The sequence below is a fragment of the Cherax quadricarinatus genome, chromosome 22, assembly GCF_038502225.1.
Source record: "Cherax quadricarinatus isolate ZL_2023a chromosome 22, ASM3850222v1, whole genome shotgun sequence".
Lineage (NCBI taxonomy): Eukaryota > Metazoa > Arthropoda > Malacostraca > Decapoda > Parastacidae > Cherax > Cherax quadricarinatus.
Window position 1 is genome coordinate 18,665,441 of NC_091313.1, and position 22,260 is coordinate 18,687,700.

General features: G+C 39.2%; 1 protein-coding gene across 4 annotated transcripts in view; it reads right to left on the reverse strand.

The window, feature by feature from the left end:
* Positions 1-22,260, reverse strand: part of LOC128689746 (uncharacterized) — a 50,889-nt gene that overhangs the window by 9,961 nt on the left and 18,668 nt on the right. For all 4 annotated transcript variants that reach the window (XR_011392306.1, XM_053778168.2, XM_053778169.2 and 1 more), the window contains exon 2: positions 16,873-17,501. Coding sequence is in view for 3 of the 4 variants with exons in the window: in XM_053778168.2 (XP_053634143.1) it covers positions 16,873-17,383 (511 nt within the window). In the remaining variant the exon portion in view is untranslated. The remainder of the gene's footprint in view (positions 1-16,872; positions 17,502-22,260) is intronic.

Genomic DNA, 22,260 nt, shown 5'->3' on the forward strand with positions numbered 1-22,260 from the left:
TCAGCCCCAAACCCTTCAAAATCCCTCTTGTGGACACAATCTGGCCACAATTTTCTCCAAGCAGAGTTCAAAGTCCTGGTAGTCACTCCCTCCCAAGCCTTACCTATAAGGCTTACGCAATGGAGAATACTGAAGTGTTCTTTCCAAAAATCTCGTAGGGTCAAGTGTCTGAGGTCACATTCAAGCACCTTTCAAACATTGCTTTGGTGTAGTTTTTTTTAAAGTTTGCAATGACCTGCTGGTCCATGGGCTGGAGGAGAGGAGTGGTATTCGGGGGCAAGAACTTTACTGTGATGAACCCAAACTCCTTCAGAATTAGGTCATCCAAGTTTGGAGGATGAGCAGGTGCATTGTCCATTACTAGGAGGCACTTGAGATCCAATTTCTTTTCCAGGAGGTAATTCTTCACACTAGGGCCAAACACTTCATTGAACCACTCGACGAAAATGTCCCTTGTGACCTATGCCTTACTATTAGATCTCCAAAACACACACAATTTACTCTTCATAACATTGTTTTTCTTGAACACTGGGATTTTCAGAATGGTACACTAGTAACGGCTTCACTTTGAAATCCCCACTAGCATTAGCACAGAACATTAGCGTCAGCCTGTCTTTCATAGGCTTGTGTCCTGGCAGCGCCTTTTCTTCCTGAGTAATGTAGGTCCTCTTTGGCATTTTCTTCCAAAAGAGGCCGGTTTCATCACAATTGAACACTTGTTCAGGTTTCAGTCCTTCACTGTTTATGTACTCCTTGAATTCATGCACATATTTTTCAGCCGCCTTGTGGTCCGAACTGGCACCCTCACCATGCCTTACCACACTGTGTTTACCTGGAGTTTTACCTGGAGAGAGTTTCGGGGGTCAACGCCCCCGCGGCCCGGTCTGTGACCAGGCCTCCTGTGACCAGGCCAGTACGCTTCTTAAATCTCTCAAACCAGCCTTTGCTGGCCTTAAATTCACTCACATCATCACTAGTTGCAGGCAATTTCTTTACCAAATCGTCATGCAACTGCCTAGCCTTTTCACAAATAAGCGATGTCATAAGACTATCTCCTGCTAATTGTTTCTCATTTATCCACACCAATAATAACTTCTCAACATCTTCGAGTACTGGTGATCTCATTTTTGTCAGCATATTTACCCCCTTTGCAACAACAGCATCCTTGATTTCCTTTTTCTTGGCTATGATGGAAGATATAGTTGTACGGGATTTGTTATACATCCTGGCCAGTTTGCCCACACGTACGCCACTATCATATTGTTCAATGATGTTTTTCTTAAATTCAATCGTATTTCTCACCTTCTTTACCAAAGGCTTGGCACTAGGAGCTTTCTTTGGAGCCATGGTAGCTTATTTAGCACTTAAATAACTTGCAAGCACTAAAATAAATGGAATATTATGAAATATTTCGCTGGAGCATGTGAGGGGACCGTCGCTCACTGGTAAACAATGGCACACTGGCTGGGAAGGAAAGTCCGAGGTGGCTCAGAGCATGAGTACGTGTCCGGGATGAAGGACTATTTGCGAGTTACTGGACCATTTGCGAACCAATATTTTGACGAAAAAACAGGACTATTTCCGAAATGGACGACTTTCAGGCCAGACGATTATTGAGGGACCACTGTATATATAAATATTTTTTTTCAACGTAATGGTCATCTCCCACCGAGGCAGGGTAACCCAAAAAAGAAGAAAACTATAAAGTTTTTCTTCTTTTTACATTTAGTAATTTATACAGGAGAAGGGGTTACTAGCCCCTTGCTCCCAGTATTTTAATCGCCTTTTACGACATGCATGACTTATGGAAGAAAGATTCTTTTCCACTTCCCCATGGGGATAAAAGGAATTAAATAAGAACAAGAACTATTAAGAGAATAGAAGAAAACTCAGATGAGTGTATATGCATATACAGTGGGCCCTCCCTTTTCATTGGGCTCTGTTTTCGTTGCTTTCCTCCGTTCTCGTCGGTGGTACAGTAAAAATATTGGCTTCGTTTTTGTTGCTTTCCTCTGTTCTCGTTGCTTCCCTCCATTCTTGTTGCTTTCCTCTGTTCTCGTCAGTGGTATGGTACCTGTCTGAGTGTGCCACGCACACAACCTCTGACACACACATTCTGGGGAGGCAGGGTCGCTCTGTTTATGGGTGAGTGAACATTACCCTGCGAGCTCATAGGAATTATTTCGTAATAATTCATTATTTTTTGCACTTGCTTATTCTGTGTGACTGCTAAATAAGCCACCATGGACCCAAACAAAGCTGCTAGTGGCAGTCCTTTGGTAAAGAAGGTGAGAAACACAATAGAATTAAAGAAAGAAATCATTGAAAAATATGAACGTTACGTGATCGACATCGCGAGGATATACGGCAAGCCTGCACCAACCATCAATTCCATCGTAGCTAAAAAAAAAAAGTCAAGGAAGCTGATGTTGTGAAAGGGGTAAAAGTGATAAACAGAGATCACAAACATTGGAAGATGTTGAGAAATTGTTGTTGGTGTGGATCAACAAGAAACAATTAGCAGGAGATGGTATTGTGCAGTCAATAATTTGCGAAAAGACAAGGCAGCTGCATGCCAATCTCATAAAGAAAATGCCTTGAACGAGTGCTGATGTTACTGACTTTAGGGCAGCAAAGGCTGGTTCGAAAAATTCAAGAAGCGTAGTGGCACACACAGTGTTGTAAGGCATGGTGAGATAGTGAGTTCAGATAAACATACCACTGAAAAATTTGTGCATGAATTCAAGGAATACATAAAGGTTGAAGGATTCGTCCCCCAACAAGTGTTCAATTGTGACAAAACAGGCCTCATTTGGAAGAAAATGCCAAAGAGGACCTACATCACGCAGGAGGAAAAGGCACTCCCAGGACACAAGCCTATGAAAGACAGGCTAACTCTCTTGCTCTGTGGTAATGCTAGTGGGGATTTAAAAGTGAAGCCTTTACTGGTGTATCACTCTGAAAATCCCAGTGTGTTCAAGAAACAAAGTTTCGCCAAGAGTAAATGTGTGTGTGATGTGGAAGGCTAATAGTAAGGCATGGGTCATGAGGGAAATTTTCTTGATTGGTTCAATGCAGTGTTTGATCCAAGTGTGAAGAAATATCTCCTGGAAAATAAATTGCCACTCAAGTGCCTCCTGGTAATGGACAATGCTCCTAGTCATCCTCCAGACCTGGGTGACCAAATGGTGGAGTTTAATTTCATCACAGTGAAGTTCTTGCCCCCTAATACCACTCCTCTCATCCAGCCCATGGACCAGCAGATCATTTCAAACTTCAAAAAACTCTACATCAAAGCAGTGTTTCAAAGGTGCTTTGATGTGACCTCAAACACTCAATTGACCCTAAGAGAGTTCTGGAAAGATCACTTCACTATCCTCAATTGCATAGGCCTTATAGATAAGGTTTAGCAGGGAGTGACTTCCAGGATGATGAGCTCTGCTTGGAGATAACTGTGGCCAGAATGTGTCCAAGAGAGGGATTTTGAAGGGTTTGGGGCTGACCCTACCCTACACTGTTGTGGAATGCATTGTGGCATTGGGGAATAACATGGGGTTGGATGTGAGTGGCCAGGATGTGGAAGAGTTGGTGGATGACCACAGTGAAGAGCTAACCACTGAAGAGCTGCAAGAGCTTCATCTGCAACAGCAACAGAGCACAGCTGAGGAAAATGCTTCAGAGGAGGAGGAAGAGAGAGAGAAGGTACCTTTTTCAGAGATTAAGGAAATTTGTGAAATGTGGAGTAGGGTGCAAACATTTGTGGAGGAACATCACCCTAACAAAGCTGTTGCAAGCCATGTCGGCAACATGTACAATGACAATGCCATGTCCCATTTTAGGCAAATTTTAAAGAGACACCAGAAACAGCTCTCTGGAACAAGTTTTTGTGCGACAGGGGTCCAGTGACTCTCAAGCTGGTCCTAGTGCCATTAAAAAACAAAGAAGGGAAGTAACCCCGGATAAAGACTTGTTACCTAAAGTCTTTATGGAGGGGGATTCCTCTTCCTAACAACAGTGATTTTTCCTCCCTCTTCCCTCCTCCCTGTCTACCATACACCAACATGAGTCTTCAATAAAGGTAAGTGTCATGTTATTGTTTTTTATACTTGATTTCTCATTCTTTTCTGTATGTAAATCTATATTTAATGTATGTATAAAAAATTATTTTTTGTTAATACTTTTGGGTGGCTGGAATTCAAATTCAAATTCAAATTCAAAGTTTATTCTCTATAAGGATTACAATGCTGAGTTTACAGAATTTGGTTATTGTATTGTTTACATGTAGTAAAATAATAATTACAGAGTGTACCACTAGAACACCTAGCATGGCTAGGCATTTCGGGCAGACTTAAATTAAATCTTAAGTTTAAAATATTACAAAATTATGAGGTAAGTTGGTATTATGGCTAAGTGACTAAATACTAGTTTGTGAGTTTAGCAATGTGAATGCTTTTGATTTGGCACTATACATAGTTTCAGTATTGAAGTATCACAGGCCAACTTATGACTAGTTAAGATTCATTATTTTGAGATTGAGATTGATATTTCTGTTTATGGTCAAATGGGTGAGTGAGTGTAAGTGTTAACCACCAGGTGGTATTCGTGTAATTAGTTGACAGGGTGTATCAGGGAGATAAGATGTTTTCTGATGGTAGTTTTGAAGGTGATGAATGTGTCTGCAGTTTTAGAATTTTCAGGTAGGGTGTTCCAGATTTTAGGGCCTTTGACATACATTGAATTTTTGTAAAGGTTTAGTCGGACACGGGGAATGTCATAGAGATGTTTGTGTCTGGTATTGTGCCTGTGGGTTCTGTCGCAACTATCAAGAAAGCATTTTAGGTCAAGGTTAATATTGGAAATTAACCCTTTCAGGGTCCGTCCCGTAGATCTACGGCTTTACGTTCAGGGTTCAAACCGTAGATCTACGCCATGGGCTCAGCTCACTCTGATAAACTGTGAGTGGTACATTTGGGCCTAGATATGAGAGAATACATCTATGTGGTATGTGTGCACCACATAAAACAGATCCTGCAGCACACTGTGTATAATGAGAGAAAAAAAATGAAATCATGATTTTTCGATTAAAACAGCAACTTTGCAGTGTTTTTTCGTATGTTTTTTATAGTTGTATTTGCGATTTCTTGGTCTCATTTGATAGAATGGAAGACATATTACAGAAATAGAGATGATTTTGATTGGTTTTAGCACTGGAAATGGCTTGAAACTGAGCTCAAAGTAGCAGAAATGTTAAATTTTTGCCGATATTCAAGAGTAAACAAATGACCTCACACGTCTAATACACACCAGCTGGTGGGTCTAATATACATTCACAAATATGGTGATGATATTTATACAATTATTACAGTATTGCATAACAGTAAATCTTCTATTTTTTGGTGTGAATAAAAATTCATTATGTGAATAAAAAATCAAAATGGAATTTATTTGTAAAGCCTCAAAACATAACTAATGAACAGAGGAAATGTTAGTTTAGTGCCAGGAATGCCTACATTGTTCATTCTGGACCCTATTTTGAAATTGGAATATTTTGAACTTTGTGTTAAATTGGCCAAATTAACAATTTCTGATCACTTTATTTTGTAGTTGAAACAGTTGACTTGGCGATTTCTTGTGCTCAATCGATAGAATAGAAGTAATACTAGTGAAATAGCTAAGAATTTGGTTGATTGGAATAATGTAATTGGCCTAAAATGGGAGTCAAAGTCGGCAAAATCGCCTATTCGTAAATATCGCTGACACATCAAAATTCGCGAGAGCATAATTTCGTCAATTTTCCACCAAATTTCGTACTTTTTGTTTTATTACCTTCACAAAAAGATTCTCTACGATTTCATAAGAAAAAATAAAAAATTTTTTTTTGAAAATTCTTGGACACTGGTGCGTGACTCCAGATTTGGGCCTTGGACCCTGAAAGGGTTAAGGTCCTGTAGATGTAGATTGCACAGTAGTAAGTGTGGATGTACTGAACAGGGAGTAAGTTTAGATCTATGAAGAGTGGGGGGGTGTGTTGCCAGGGATGGGATTTAGTGATTATTCTTACTGCGGCTTTTTGTTGGGTTATTATTGGCTTTAGGTGTGTTGCTGCAGTTGAACCCCAAGCACATATAGCATAGGTGAGGTATGGATATATAAGTGAATGGTATAGTGTGAGAAGGGCAGTTTGCGGCACGTAGTATCGTATCTTGGAGAGGATCCCAACCGTTTTGGATACTTTTTTGGTTATGTGTTGGATATGGGTGCTGAAGTTCAGGTTGTTGTCGAGGTATAGGCCTAGGAATTTGCCCTCATTATGCCTGGCAATTAGAGTGTTGTCGATCTTAATGTTAATTTGCGCATCTCCTGCTCTGCTACCAAACATAATGTAGTAGGTTTTGTCAGCGTTAAGCGTAAGTTTATTGGCTGTCATCCAAGTCGATATTTTGATCAGCTCCTCATTAACAATGGTGTTGAGGGTGGCAAGATTAGGGTGAGAGATGACATAAGTCGTGTCGTCAGCAAAGAGAATGGGGTTCAGGTGTTGAGATACGTTTGGAAGATCATTGATGTATATGAGGAAGAGCAGGGGACCAAGGACACTTCCCTGCGGAACTCCAGTATCAAGTAGCTGTGTTGTTGATGTTGTGTCTTTAATGGTGACATACTGATACCTATTAGTAAGGTAAGATTTGAAATATGCAAGCGCATGGCCTCTTATACCATAATGGTCAAGTTTGTGGAGTAGGATGCCGTGGTCTACTGTGTCAAAAGCTTTTCTTAGGTCAATAAAAATTCCTAGTGGATATTCCTTATTTTCCAATGCTGTGTAAAGCAGATATAGCATTTTTATGATTGCATCGTTAGTGCTTTTATTTTTCCTGAATCCAAATTGGCAGGGGTTGAGTATGTTTTGTGCCGTTATAAATGAATATAGTCTCCTGTGCACGAGTTTCTCAAAGATTTTGGATAGCAATGGTAAGTTTGATATTGGCCTATAGTTGTTTAAATCTGTAGGGTCACCACCTTTATGTATTGGTGTAACCCTTGCCGTCTTGAGTAGTTTCGGGAAGGTGCTAGTTTCTAGTGACTTGTTAAAAAGTAATGAGATAGCATGCGAGAGGACATGGGCCGCTCTCTTGTACAATAATGGTGGGACATGAGACAGATTCCCTGAGTTATTTTTAAGTGACTTTATAATCTCGGTGACTTCCATGGGCTCAGTTGGAGCAAGATAGAAGGAATTTGGGAAATTCCCATCTAGGTAGTCCCCGGCATGGGCATTGGTGCGTGGGATTTTATTGGCGAGATTAGAACCTATGGTTGAGAAGAAGTCGTTTATCTTGTTAGCTGTGTCAGTGGGATGCAGTGGTGTTTCATTAGGTTTAGTTAGGGCAATATTCTTGTTTTTTTTTCAGTTTGTGGGTCCCTAGAATCTGAGAGAGTGTTTTCCAGGTCTTTTTTATATCTCCTCTTGTGTCAGTGAATCTACTGGAGTAGTATAGTTGTTTGGCTTTCTTTATTACTTTGGTGAGGACTGATGAATAGTGTTTAAGAATATCTTTGTGTATTAAGCCCTGTCTATATTGCTTTTCATATTGGTGTTTCTTATCAATGGATTTCAGAATGGTGCTGGTTAGCCATGGGCAACCAAGCCGTTTGTTTGTGATCTGTTTCGTTTTTATAGGACAATGTTTGTTGTATAGTCTAAGTAATTTGTTAAGAAAAATGTCTGTCCAGTCATCAATACCATTGGCCTTGGAGAATTCTGTAGGCCAGTCAACAGTCTCTAGGTCAGCTGTGAACTTCCTTATTGAGGCCTCATCATGGAGTCTAAATGAAACTTTGTTGTATTCAAGTGGTGGTTTACTAATGTTTGTCAAGAGGAAGGTAGGGTAGTGGTCTGTAGTGCTATCTGTGATTATCCCTGATTTAAGGGGGGCTAGTATATTGGTCCATATGTGGTCTATTATGGTTGCACTTGTTTCAGTGAGCCTGGTTGGTTTAGTTATTGTTGGTATGAGAAGTGTGTTGTTCATATTGTTGATGAAATCAGTTACAGGCTGATCATCTAGTAGGCCAAGGTTGATGTTGAAGTCTCCAGCTAAGAGAAGGTGGTGCTTATTCATTTGTCTGTTTGTTATTAGTGCCTTTAGTTTCTCACTGAAATTTGGGATGTTTGTGTGGGGTATCCGGTAAATGGCACCGATTGTTATAGGCGTCTTAAGGTTTTTTACAGTAAAATTAGCAAAAATGTATTCTCCATATTCATCACTAAAGCAAGTGGTGCTAATACAAGATAATTGGTTAGAGTAATAGATTGCAATACCACCCCCAACTTGGTATGGTCTGCAGTTGTGGATTGCTGTGTATCCTGGTAGAGGGTAGATATCTATTGTGTCCTGCTTAAGCCAGGTCTCAGTAAGAATAATGCAGGAGAAGGGTGTCTTTAGTGATTCAAGGAGTGCCAGGAGGTCATCATAGTGTTTGCTTAAGGACCTGATGTTGTAGTTAAGTACTGATAGACTTTTAGCATTGTTTAGGATAGTGCTGGCTTGTGATGCTGTGTAGTAAAGGCAGTTACTTTCCAATAGGTTTTGATTGTGTGTCAGATTATGGAGGTTTAGATCAGGGTCAACGTGATCAATCATCTTCTAGGTTTAAATTATGGTTATTTATATCCTGAGTTGTGGGTTGAGTTTTAGTACTGATATCTGTAGTGGTGGGAAGTTTGGACAAGTATATAGCTATAGCATTTTGGTCATGTAGAGTATAGTCACTAATACACATAATGGAGTTGGTGTTGTCTATGTGTTGTGCTGGAATGAGCTAAAGTACAACTAGGTATAAACTAATAATATAAAAATACAAATTAAAAATAGCACAAGACTCTCACTTGTAATTGCACTAAGGTCTAATGTAATGACTTTGGTATAGTCTATGTATTGAGCTAGAATGAGCTATAGTACAACTAGGTTTAATCTAATAATATAAAAATACAAATTAAAAATAGCACCAGACTCTCACTAGTAATTACACTATGGTCTAATATAATGAATTTGGTATTGACTATGTATTGAGCTAGAATGAGCTATAGTACAACTGAGTTTAATCTAATGATATAAAAAAGGCACAAGACTCTCAATTGTAATTGCACTAAGGTCTTATATAAGTTGTTTACAAGAATTAGAGTATAACTAGATTTAAATTGACAAGATAAAATATACAAGTTAAGGTAGCAAAAGAATAAAAAAAAAGTAGAAAAAAAAATATATGAGGTAGTTGGTACTAGTTAGCAAAAGATAGTTAAGGGCCTTGAACAATAATATAATTGAAATATACACTAATTGCACACACAATATAGTCACTAAGATATGAAAACAATCTTAGAGTAGGACTTATAATATAAACTTATAATATAAAAATACAAATTGAAATGGTACTTGCAATTGCACTAGGGTCTGGTATAGGTTGTTGACAAGATCAAGAGTATAACTAGATTTAAATTGACAAAATAAAATTCACAAATTAAAGTACCAAAAGAATAATAAGTAAAAAATAACAATGGCAATGTCTTGGTTATAATATGATAGTAAGATGGTAGACAGGTACACAGATACACAGGTACACAGGTACATGGGTACAAAGGATAATATAAAGGTTGGAGTTGAATATACAAACTTGGAAATTTGGCAACAAAATGTTATGGGAAGTATAAAATAATGATTAATGTACAAAAGTAAAATTGACTGGTAGTAAATATGGTGTTTAATAAAATTTTAGTAAGTAATAATGATTACAAAATAAGTGAAAAAGTAATGTTTATTTCATTCAAAATTGCACTGGTAGTTATACTAGAGGTTATTTGGCAGTACAAGGTAATTAAGAGTACTCTAAGATAGTAAATGTGGTATTAAAACTGGTTAAGGTAATTAGACAAGTAATGGTTATTAAATGATGTCAAAAATGTTAAGAGTAAATTGTATTGATAGTAAAAATGGTAATTATTAATTTTAGTAAGTAATATCAATTGATAGTATTTAAAAAAATATGAGGTAGTAATATGGACAGAGAAAGTATCGATTCAGCTAATGTTTAAGCAAACAATAGTAAATAAGAAAATTAGATAAGGTGACTTATGCTTACTAGTAAAATCACAAAATGAGGTAGTTGATTATTTAATTACTAAGAGATTGTACTACGAAATTTGAACAATAATGGAGCAAAACATACACTACATTACGTAGGCTTTTAGGTTGGACATTTAGTTATTCTCTGTAAGATCAGTATCCCTGAGAAATCGTGATAGATCATTCTCGTTCGTGATTGTGTACAGTTGACCTACATTTGTTTTCCTAACTAGAATTTTCCCATCCCGTGTGAAGCATTGGTGTATTGTGTCATTATTCTCCCGCTTAAGTTTTCTGACTCTATACAGGAGGTTCTGACGTTTTTTGGTAAGACACTCGTTTATGTATACCTCTTTCTTTACTTTAATAGATGCAATTATTAAGTCTTTTTTCCTGTCATGTGAGTGGAATCTAAGCATAACACTTTTTCTACCATGGGATCCTAGTAACCTGGCTTCTTTTATTTCTGACTCTGGTACAATAACACTTGTTTGGTCCTTTATGATCTGCAGAGTAATTTCTTTACTGTTTGTTTGGTTCATATCACTGGGAAAAAGTGGACTGTTAACTATTACTGCGTCCAATAGTTTATCTTGCTCAGTTTTATCTTCTTGGAGAGCAAAGTAGTCACTGAACTGGTTATCTAAGTTGTTCTTCCATTCTTTTACTGCTTCTTCAACCTTTGTATTAAGAGATATTATTTGTTGGGTATGGCTATCTATGACTGTTTGGATGGTCTTGTCACAGTTAGTCATTCCTGGTGTTGATAACTTTTGTTCAAGACTGAGGATTTTGTTCTCGAGTTGTGTCATCCTGGTGTCTTGTTTTGTTAGTGTCTCTCGAAGATTCATATTTTCAATAACTAAGGTGGAGATGCATGTCTTTAGGGTATCTGGATCGTTGGTCATACCTGAGAGACTACTTGGTAGGTTGAATCCGGGGAAGAGAGGGGAGGATGGGCTGGTGGCAGCCATATTTGTTGTTATTGTTGTGGTGTCGCCTTGAGCGGTGGTGAGTGGGGTGGTTGCTGGGCCGGCGTCCTCCTGGCTACACTTGTTGAATAGTTGATTTTTCGGTGTTTTCTTGCTGGCCTTGGTGCTGTTTCCTCTTAGATTGCGCCTCATAATACTACAGGAATTGTTGTAGTTAAGAAGAAGTAGTTATACAAAGCTTAGGGTTACGTTGTTCGGCTGGCAGCGGGGTGTTGCTTTTGGTTTGTGGGCAGTCTTCCTTTGATCTCTAATATTTTCGATTTGTAGGTTTCACTGTTGGTAATCTTTGGTCATTCTGGGTGCTACGTTGGGTAGTGCAGTTTTGCTTGTAACTAGGTCATCATAGGAGCATTGGTGGCTCTGATAGTTGGAGAAAAGTACGGAGCTTGGAGGTTGCTGCTGCCGCTGCTCATCAAGCTGAATTGGATTAATTGGATTAACATTATTTCTTATGGGGAAAATGGTTTCAGTTTAAGTTGATTTCACATTTCGTCAGACTCTCTGGAATGAATTAAAGACGAAAAGGGAGAGTCCACTGTACATACAGTAGGGCCCCACTTTTATGGCAGGTTGGGTTCCAGGCTACTGCCGGAAAGCAGACATCGCCAGAAAGCAGAATGCCATTTTTTCCACTTATAAATACATGTAAATGCCAGATAACAAGTTTACACTAACACACATTATGTTAACAGTAGAACTAGGCATTAAAAACAATAAAAAGTAAAATACACACAGAGTACACTCATTATTTACCTCAACATATTTGTAGTCTTAATGTAGCGCAAAAGGTGAGTAGTATTTACTGTAAGAAATAAGGTGTGGTAGCCCTGCTGGCCACCCCACGCACTATGTAAACAAACAGACAAAGCGTCTAGGTATGGTTCATACATCATATACATCAATGATCTTCCAAACGTATCCCAACACCTGAACCCCATTCTCTTTGCTGATAACACGACTTATGTCATCTCTCACCCTAATCTCGCCACCCTCAACACCATTGTTAACGAGGAGCTGCTCAAAATATCAACTTGGATGACAGCCAATAAACTTACGCTTAACACTGACAAAACCTACTATATTATGTTTGGTAGCAGAGCAGGAGTTGCGCAAATTAACATTAAGATCGACAACACTCTAATTGCCAGATACGATACTACGTGCCGCAAACTGCCCTTCTCACACTATACCACTCACTTATTTATCCATACCTCACCTATGCTATTTGTGCTTGGGGATCAACTGCAGCAACACACCTAAAGCCAATAATAACCCAACAAAAAGCCGCAGTAAGAATAATCACTAAATCCCATCCCTGGCAACACCCCCCCCTACTCTTCATAGATCTAAACTTGCTCCCTGTTCAGTACATCCACACTTACTACTGTGCAATCTACATCTACAGGACCTTAAATCCCAATATTAACCTTGACCTAAAACACTTTCTTGATAGTTGTGACAGAACCCACAGGCATAACACTAGACACAAACATCTCTATGACATTCCCCGTGTCCGACTAAACCTTTACAAAAATTCAATGTATGTCAAAGGCCCTAAAATCTGGAACACCCTACCTGAAAACTCTAGAACTGCAGACTCATTCATCACCTTCAAAACTACCATTAGAAAACATCTTATCTCCTTGATACACCCCGTCAACTAATTACATGAATACCACCTGGTGGTTCACACTTACACTCACTCACGCATTTGACCATAAACACAGAAATATCAATCTTAATCTTAAAATAATGAATCCTAACTAGTCATAAGTTGGCCTGTGATACTCCAATACTGAAACTATGTATTGTGCCAAAACAATAGCATTCACATTGCTAAACTCACAAACTAGTATTTAGTCACTTAGCCATAATACCAACTTACCTCATAATTTGTAATATTTTAAAGTTAAGAATTAATCTAAGTCTGCCCGAAATGCCTAGCCATGCTAGGTGTTCTAGTGGCCCCCTCTGTAATTAGTATTTTACTACATGTAAACCACACAATAACCAAATTCTGTAAACTCAGCATTGTAATCATTATAGAGAATAAACTTGATTTGATTTGATTTGATTTGAAGAAAAGAATGCCATCACCAGTCAGGTTGTATCTGGGATACCCTGACTGGTTTATATAAATAGGATTACATTGGGCCAACAAAAATTATTGTAAATTTGTCAATATGATTACAGACAATAATAGGGGTATGTTAAAATATCTGTATTGGTGGGTAGAGGCTACTTTTGAGTACCAGTATCAGTACTGGTGGGTGTTAGCTCATTTTTATGGTATCAGTATTGATAATGGCCTAAAACTGAGTACTGTACTGGCATTGGCAAAAATTCCGGTAATGTCCCATCCCTAGACAATAATGTTATGTATGAAAAGCCCTTACTCATACCTTAACATTAAAACATTTATAATTTCAGGAAAAAATGTCACCAAAATTGTACCTTACATTTCTCAAGACACATCTGGAGTGTATGTAATCCCATGTAAAGATTATAATCTTGTGTACACTGAACAAACCCCCTTGCAATTGCCATTCACGGAAATCTGTATGCTCCAAATGCACAGAAATGCACCAAAGTACTTGCAATGCACTACATACTAGTGGCTTTCTTTTGTGCCTAACAATATTTTATTACATGTAAACTTCACTACTTGTATACTGCAGAAAAGAAATAAATTACACTACCTGTATACTGCAGAAAAGAAATAAATTTATTATTCTTCTTTCAATAAACCAACCAGCCATATCCCACTGAGGCAGGGTGGCCCAAAAAGAAAAACAAAAGTTTTTCTCCTAACCCTTTCAGGGTTTCTGACGTACTAGTACGGCTTACGCACTAGGGTTATTGACGTACTAGAACGCCTAAATTCAAGCGCCTTCAAATCTAGCGAGAGAAAGCTGGTAGGCCTACCTATGAAAGAATGGGTCTATGTGGTCAGTGTGCGCAGTACAAAAAAAATCCTGAGGCACACAGTGCGTAATGAGAAAAAAAGCTTTGACCATGCTTTTGGATTAAAACAGCGACTTTGCACTGTATTTTTGTATGGTATTTATGGTTGTATTCTAGTTTTCCTGGTCTCATTTTATAGAATGAAAGACAGATTACAGAAATTGAGATGATTCTAATTGGTTTCACAATGAAAAGTACCTTGAAATTTAGCTCAAAGTAGCAGAAATGTTCAATTTTTACCAAAGTTCAAAAGTAAACAAATCATGCCAAGCGTCCAATGCACATCAATTAGCGAGTCTAATATTCTTTCACAAGTGCGCTGATATTATTTATACCATTTCTACACTAATGCAGTAGTCTGCATAACAGTAAATCTTTTATTTTTTATGAGAATAAAAATTCAAAGTGGAAAGCAAAAGAAATGTAAGAGGGGCCTGGGGACGTGACTAACGAACAGAGAATTTATTTTAGTGCCAGGAATGTCTGTCTTGTTTATTCTGGACCCTATTTGGAAATTGGCATCATCTGAAATTTGTGTGAAATTGGCAAAATTGCCAATTTCTAACCACTTTATTGGATAGTTGAAATTGGTAAATGGGTGATTTCTTGTGCTCATTCGATAGAAAAAAATGGAGTTCTAGTGAAATAGTTATTTTTGTCGACTAGTACACTGGAATTGGCTGAAAATAGAGCTTAAAGTGGGCAAAATCGCCAATGCATAAACATCGTCGAGACTGCTAACTTCGCGAGAGCATAATTCCATAAGTTTTCCATCACATTTCATACTTTTGGTGTCATTATGAATGGGAAAAGATTCTCTATCATTTCATAAGAATTTTTTTTTTTTTTTTTCCGAAAAATTTTCGACCCTGAGAAAGAGTTTAGGAGAGGGCCTCTTGACCCTGAAAGGGTTGAACTTCAGTAATGTATACAGGAGAAGGGGTTACTAGCCCCTTGCACCCGGCATTTTAGTCACCTCTTCTCCATCTCGTCAACCTTTACACTAAGGAGGTAAAGCAGAGGCTAATTCATGTATCTTCATCTTCTATCTTCCTCCTGAAAAATACTATGGTCCTCACATCTGGCAGTGACCTTTTACATTCACTTAACCCTTAGCCTGATGACCTACTTAATGGATGTGCAAGAAGATTTGGATAAATTGAGGAAATGAAATGATAATTGGAATATAGAATTTAACTAAGATTAATGCCACAAAATGGAAATGGAGGAAAGTAAAAATTGACCCCATGAAGATTAACCCATTGAGGGTTTTGGCCATACTAGTATGGCTTACGACCCAGGGTTTTTGACGTACTAGTACGCCTAAATTCTAGCGCCCTCAAATCTAGTGGGAGAAAGCTGGTAGGCATACATATGAAAGAATGGGTCTATGTGGTCATTGTGTGCAGTATAAAAAAAATCCTGCAGCACACAGTGCATAATGAGAAAAAAAAAACTTTGACCATGTTTTTGGAATAAAACGGTGACTTTGCACTGTTTTTTCGTATGGTATTTATTGTTGTATTCTAGTTTTCTTGGTCTCATTTTATAGAATGGAAGACATATTACAGAAATTGAGATGATTTTGACTGGTTTTACAATGAAAAGTACCTTGAAATTGAGCTCAAAGTAGCAGAAATGTTCGATTTTTACCAAAGTTCAAAAGTAAACAAATCATGCCAAGCGTCCAATACACGTCAACTGGTGAGTCTAATATTCTTTCACAAGTGCGCTGATATTATTTATATCATTTCTACACTAATGCAGCAGTCTGCATTTTATTTTATTTTTTGTAAGAATAAAAACTGAAAGTGGAAAGCCAAAGAAATATAAGAGGGGCATGGGGATGTGACTAACGAACAGAGGAAATGTTATTTTAGTGCTAGGAATGTCTTTCTTGTTTATTCTGGACCCTATTTGGAAATTGGCATCTTTGAAATTTGTGTGAAATTGGCAAAATTGCTAAATTCTGACCACTGTATTGGATAGTTGAAATCAGTAAATGGGTAACTTGTACTCATTCAATAGAAAAAATAGAGTTCTAGAGAAATACTGTAGTTATGATTTTTGTCGACTAGTACACTGGAATTGGCCGAAAATAGGGCTCAAAGCGGGCAAAATCGCCGATGTATAAACATCATCGCGACCGCTAACTTCGCAAGAGTATAATTCCGCAAGTTTTCCATCAAATTTCATACTTTTGGTGTCAATATGATCGGGAATAGATTCTCTATCTTTTCATAAGAAAAAAATAATTTTTTTTTTTTAAATTTGGCCAACTCTGAGAACGAACGAGTCTTGGAGAGGGCCTGTCGACCCTCAAAGGGTTAAAGATTGCATAATGAAATTCTAAAACCACATAATGGAGGAAGATTTATGGGTGATTGTAAAGAACACATTATAACCACAAACACACACATGAATCAGTGAAAAACTTTTTATCTATACGTATTTACAAACTTCCAAGACCTTTCAGTTATATGGATGGGGAAATGCTATTCAAAAATTTTTTACCACCTATGTTCAAAAGAGAAAAAATAAACTGATAAAGGAGATTTTTTGACACTATTATTACTGAGAGCAAATTGAAATGGGATCCAAGAGGAAGTAGTGTTCTGTAATTAATGAAAAATAAAAAAAAATTACCCAACAAACTAATGAAGCTGAGACACCTCAGCATAGTTCTGCTCTTGTAACTACACACTGGTCATTACATACATACAAAAAACACAAACACCATAGTAAAACATACATACTGACAAAAATGCATATTCAAATAGTCACTGACTCACCTGATTCATTACTGGCAGGGGTGTCTGCGCTGTAGGCAATTTTATTGTTCAAACGTCCACTGATCTCTCTCAAGCCAAACAAGCCAAGACCTCCTGGACTGATAAACTCAAGTAAGAGCTGGAGGGTACTATATATTATATTTATTTTTATGTCCGTTATTACTTCAACTGTTTCTGCTATGATCCAGATGATTGTTTCTATGATTCCCAATACAATAAGATATATGATTTCAGCGATGGTACTGATAAGGACCCCTCCTCCTTCTATCACCACAGTCGTAAAAATTCTTTCTATGTTTGGCCGTAAGCCTAGGAAGTTAAATGTGAGGGCATTGAACACTAATCCAGTGCCGCCTCCTACTACAGTTTCCACTACAGGCTTAACAAATCTGTCATAGATGATATCATACAAGTCCTCCAACAATTGGTTTACAAAGGCATGTGCTGGTGAGGCGAGTGTCATTACCACCACAATCACTAGTGTCACCTTCGCCACCATGTTTGTCCTCATTTTAGAAGTGATTAATTTTGATTAATGTTCTGTATTTTTAAACTTCATGTAGTTTTTTGTCCATATTGAGTTTTTATATAAATAAAGTAATCATAACTATCTGTTCCCCATCATTATTCTGAAAAGAAAAGATATGTTAGCATTCACACAATATTTTGAATATTCCACTGAAGATACTATCAGTTTCATTGCAAAGATACACTATAATTATTCGTACTGTAGTACCAGTTCATCCTGGACCTGAGTCCAAAAGAACATGTCGGCCAGGATGAATTACAACAATTGGATATGCTGAATGTTGAAGACAAAGTAAAGCAACTGAAGTTAAATCAAGTTTATAAAATTGCTCACAGTGTCCAGAATATCTTGCTGCCAATTTTGTCAAGGCTGGGTACCAAAGAAATCATAGTACAGTGAACCCCCGGTATTCGATGGCATCGGTATTCGGTAAATCCGGTATTCGATGCATTATATCACAAAAAATTTTCCTCGGTATTCAGTTGAAAACCCAGTATTCGATACGATTCGTACGAGACCTGTCCACATGTGGCCTGAACTGCCCCTTGTGTGCCAGTGTTTACAAGCCAGCCAGTGTGCACGCATCTAAGGATACATTTGGTACATTCCATATTATCCATATTATCACTGTGTTTGGTGCTTGTTTCTGCAAAATAAGTCACCATGGGCCCCAAGAAAGCTTCTAGTGCCAACCCTGTGGTAGAAAGGGTGAGAATTAGTATGGACATTAAGAAAGATTTTGAAGGGTTTGGGGCTAACCCTGAGAAGCCTATACCAGTTGTGGAATACATTGTGCCTACTTCAAAAATTAAGGAAATGTGTGCACAGTGGGTTGAAGTGCAAACCTTTATGGATGAAAATCACCCTAACACAGCTATTACAATGACAATGTTGTGGCCCATTTTAGACAAATCGTAAAGGAACGGGAGGTACAGAGCTCTATGGACAGATTTGTTGTGCGACAGAGGTCCAGTGACTCTCAAGCTGGTCCTAGTGGCATTAAAAGAAGAAGGGAAGTAACCCTGGAAAAGGACTTGCTACCTCAAGTCCTAATGGAAGGGGATTTTCCTTCTAAACACTAACACCTCTCCCCTCCTTCCATCCCATCAATCATCACCAGATCTTCATTAAAGGTAAGTGTCAATTATTTTATTGTTATTGTAATTATTCTATTGCATTAAACTTAATATTTCATGTAGTAAATTTTTTTTTTTCATTCTTTTGGGTGTCTTGCACGGATTAATTTGATTTTCATTATTTCTTATGAGGAAAATTGATTCGGTTTTCGATATTATCGGTATTCGATGAGCTCTCGGGAACGGATTAATATCGAATACCGGGGGTCCACTGTACTAAGGCGAGAGAGCACAACTTTGTAGTACCCACAGTCAGTGGCCAGACTCCAAACACCTTCTATTGTACAGCAATAAAGGAATGGAGCAGACTGCCTGCACATGTCAAAACCAGTCATAGCATGAGCCAGTTCAAGAAGAGAGCCAAAAGGTACCTAATGAATGTAGCCACAGAAAGGGAGGAGAATGATTTTTTATTTTTTTAGCTAATACGCATGTAAATGTAAATACATAACTCTTTTTACCGTATTCCTAGTATATCTTCTTTATAGTATAATAATAAGATATTATCTCCTTCAGAGTATAATAATAAGGTATTAAAAGGGCTCCAGTGGAAATAAGTCACTTTGTCTGACTTTTTTGGGTTATCCTACATTCTCTACACATATGCTGTTATGTATGATAATCTGTGTAACTGTATTTCTGTATACCTGAATAAACTTACATACATACATGACTCACGAAACCGTAATGACACGATTGCGAACAAACCATACCATGGGCGGGGATAGAACCTGCGATCAGAGTTTTGAGACTCTCTGATCGCGGGTTCTATCCCCGGGCGTGGTATGGTTTTTTTACATACATACATATTATACAGGATTTCCCCACTTTTTCAGATCCCTTCAGTCTCTGCCTTCAGACTTTTGTTGCATCCCTTAGTCTTCTTCCCTTTCTTTTCCATTATTAATTGCTTTTCCTTGTCACCCTGGTTGAGCAGTCAGACTAGTATGTCCCACTCCCTCCTACATTCTCAGTCTTATGTATCAATACTCACTCTTTCTTTAGCATTTTAATTGCACTCACATGATACTGCTGTGTATACTGATGACTCCAAATCCTCCAGGGATGTGGGCCTCTTCAAGGGGGGCTCCTTGGCGTGGTGAAGAGGCTCTTGGTCTGAGGAATTAGACCTGTTGGTCTCCTTCCTCAGACCGAACCTAATTACCCCCCAATCCCCCCTCCCTTATCCCATCCTCCCTTTTTCTTTTCCTTCTCCTCCTCCTCTTTTTTTTTTTTTTCCCCACAGGCACGCTAATTCCTGGGTAGGGGAAAGGGTACTGGGGTCTATCCCATTCTGTTGAGGTTCTTGGCGGTGGTGTAGTTTGCCGTGAAATCTGGATCGCCTGGGGCTGTCCCAAACCCTCTCCGGTCTCCCGAGGAGTGGCTTTGGGTATCTTTCGGGTGACGGGTGTATCTCTGGAGGCTGCCTTTCGGATTCTGGGGGTGGTGGCCAAAGGAGGTATGCTTTGTGCGGATATCCGGCCACCCTCTCTTTTGTCCACCGAGGTAGCTCGGCAGATGTGAGGTTGCTATCCCGGATTGCTGGTTTACTGGCATGATGGGTAGGGTATGGCACGGGTCCCATGCCGCATCTGCACTACTTGCTGTGCTGAGGTCCTCTTGGGCGCAGAGGGAGACTTCTGGCCCTTTCATTCCTCCCAGGAACTATCCCTCCCCAGTCCCCCCTTTTTTTATTCTTTTTTTTTTTATTCTTTTTTTATTTTATTTTCTTCTTTCTTTTTTTTTTCTTAAAAACAAAAAGAAAGAAGTAACCTAACCATGGAAGCCCTAGTCCATGAACCTGCTACCCCCGGGCACCTTCTTGATACCGCACCCCGTTCTGACCCCGCCTCGTCTTTGGACCACTCTTCGGACACTCCTAATGCCTCTGTACCTCTTGCCGGTGCTGTTTCCTCACCCGCTTCAGGTACTGAGGTCTTGACTGACTCCTTCGATTTATCTGACCTCCGCTCTCCTTTGACTATGCTTCCGGCCTCTCCCTCTACGGTGCGGCAATTTTCGAATCGCCGGCCCATTCCACGTCGGACCAACTCTGGTCCCACTCCTAAACGCCAACGACAATTACCTGCTGATGATACTTCTCCACCTTCTCGTTCTTCTCAGAAAAGATCAACACGTCCTGCACTCCCTTTCCACGCTCAGTTTCAGAATGCACAATGGACTAAATTCTTCACTTTACGACCGACTTCCTCTATTGCCTACTTTCCAACCACAGTATTGGCAAGGCACTCCTACGCCATGTTGGTAAAGAGCGGTACGTGCATCATCACTGTACAGAATGCTACCCAAGCTCATGATCTTTCTCTTCTTTCCCATATCGATACTGTTCCTGTCACTATTGAAAAACATCATTCCCTCAATTCTTGTAGTGGTACCGTCATTCTGCCTCATACCATAGTTCAACAAAATTTTCAGACATGTGGCAATGACATTCTTGAACAGCTGGAACTCCAAGATCTCCCAATCCTCAAGGTAGATACTTATGTTCTTCCTGCCCGTGGGCGGAGACAATACCCTAGCAATGTGGCTCGTTTAACTTTTGACAGCCGTGAACTCCCATCCTCAGTTTATGTAGCAGGACATCGGTTACAAGTTCGAAAGGTGATCCCTACACCACAACAGTGTAGAAATTGCTGGCGATTTGGCCATCCAGCGAAATATTGCAGATCTATAGCCGAATGCCCAGTCTGTGGTGCCAATGACCATTCTAATACATCTTGCAATCGACCTCCCTCTTGCCTTAATTGTCATGAGGCTCACCCTTCGTACTCTCGCCGTTGCCAAGTCTACTTAAATGAGCGGGAAATCCGTTACCTCAAAGAGGCAGAAGGTCTCCCTTATGCCATGGCAGTTTCTCATCTCCGCCTCCAAGGGAGACTACCTCGTGTTTCTTATTCCCATGTTTCAAAACGTCCCCCCACTTCTGGGGTCCCATCTTCTGCAGCCTCCTCTGTGGTTACCTCTCCCATAGTCACTCCTGTATTTAATTCTTTTGCTGTCCTGGGCTCAAACGTCCCTACTTCAATGCCTCAGTCTGTTCTCGCTTCTTCGTGTTCTCCCTCACAAGCCTCGGCATCGACGAGATCTCGTACGACACCTCCTCCCAATCGTCCCTCTACTTCTCAGAAGTCAAAAAAAAAAGGTCCTTTAACCCCTCCTTCCACCTCCTCATTTTACCTTCCCTGTCTCTGTACCTGGTTCTTCCCCTCTCACTGGCTCTGTTACAAGTGTAGAGGTTCACCCTCCTCCTCCTCGTACTGTACCTTCCTCCCCTGTTCCCTCCCAAGTTTCTTCCTCTAATGCCACCTCCCAGGTTTCTGCCTCTTCTGTCCCCTTCCACGCTTCTTCTCCAGTTCCCTCCACCCTTTCGCCCCCCCTACCTTGGTACAGTCCATTACAGTTCCAATCTTTACTCATCCTTCCCCTACCATCTCCAGTATTGTCTCCCATACAACGTCTCTGAATTCCGAAACACTTGAAGCAATCTCTGAATATATTCAAATTCAAATTCAAAGTTTATTCTCTATAAGGATTACAATGCTGAGTTTACAGAATTTGGTTATTGTGTGGTTTACATGTAGTAAAATAATAATTACAGTGTACCACTAGAACACCTAGCATGGCTAGGCATTTCGGGCAGACTTAGATTAAATCTTAAGTTTAAAATATTACAAAATTATGAGGTAAGTTGGTATTATGGCT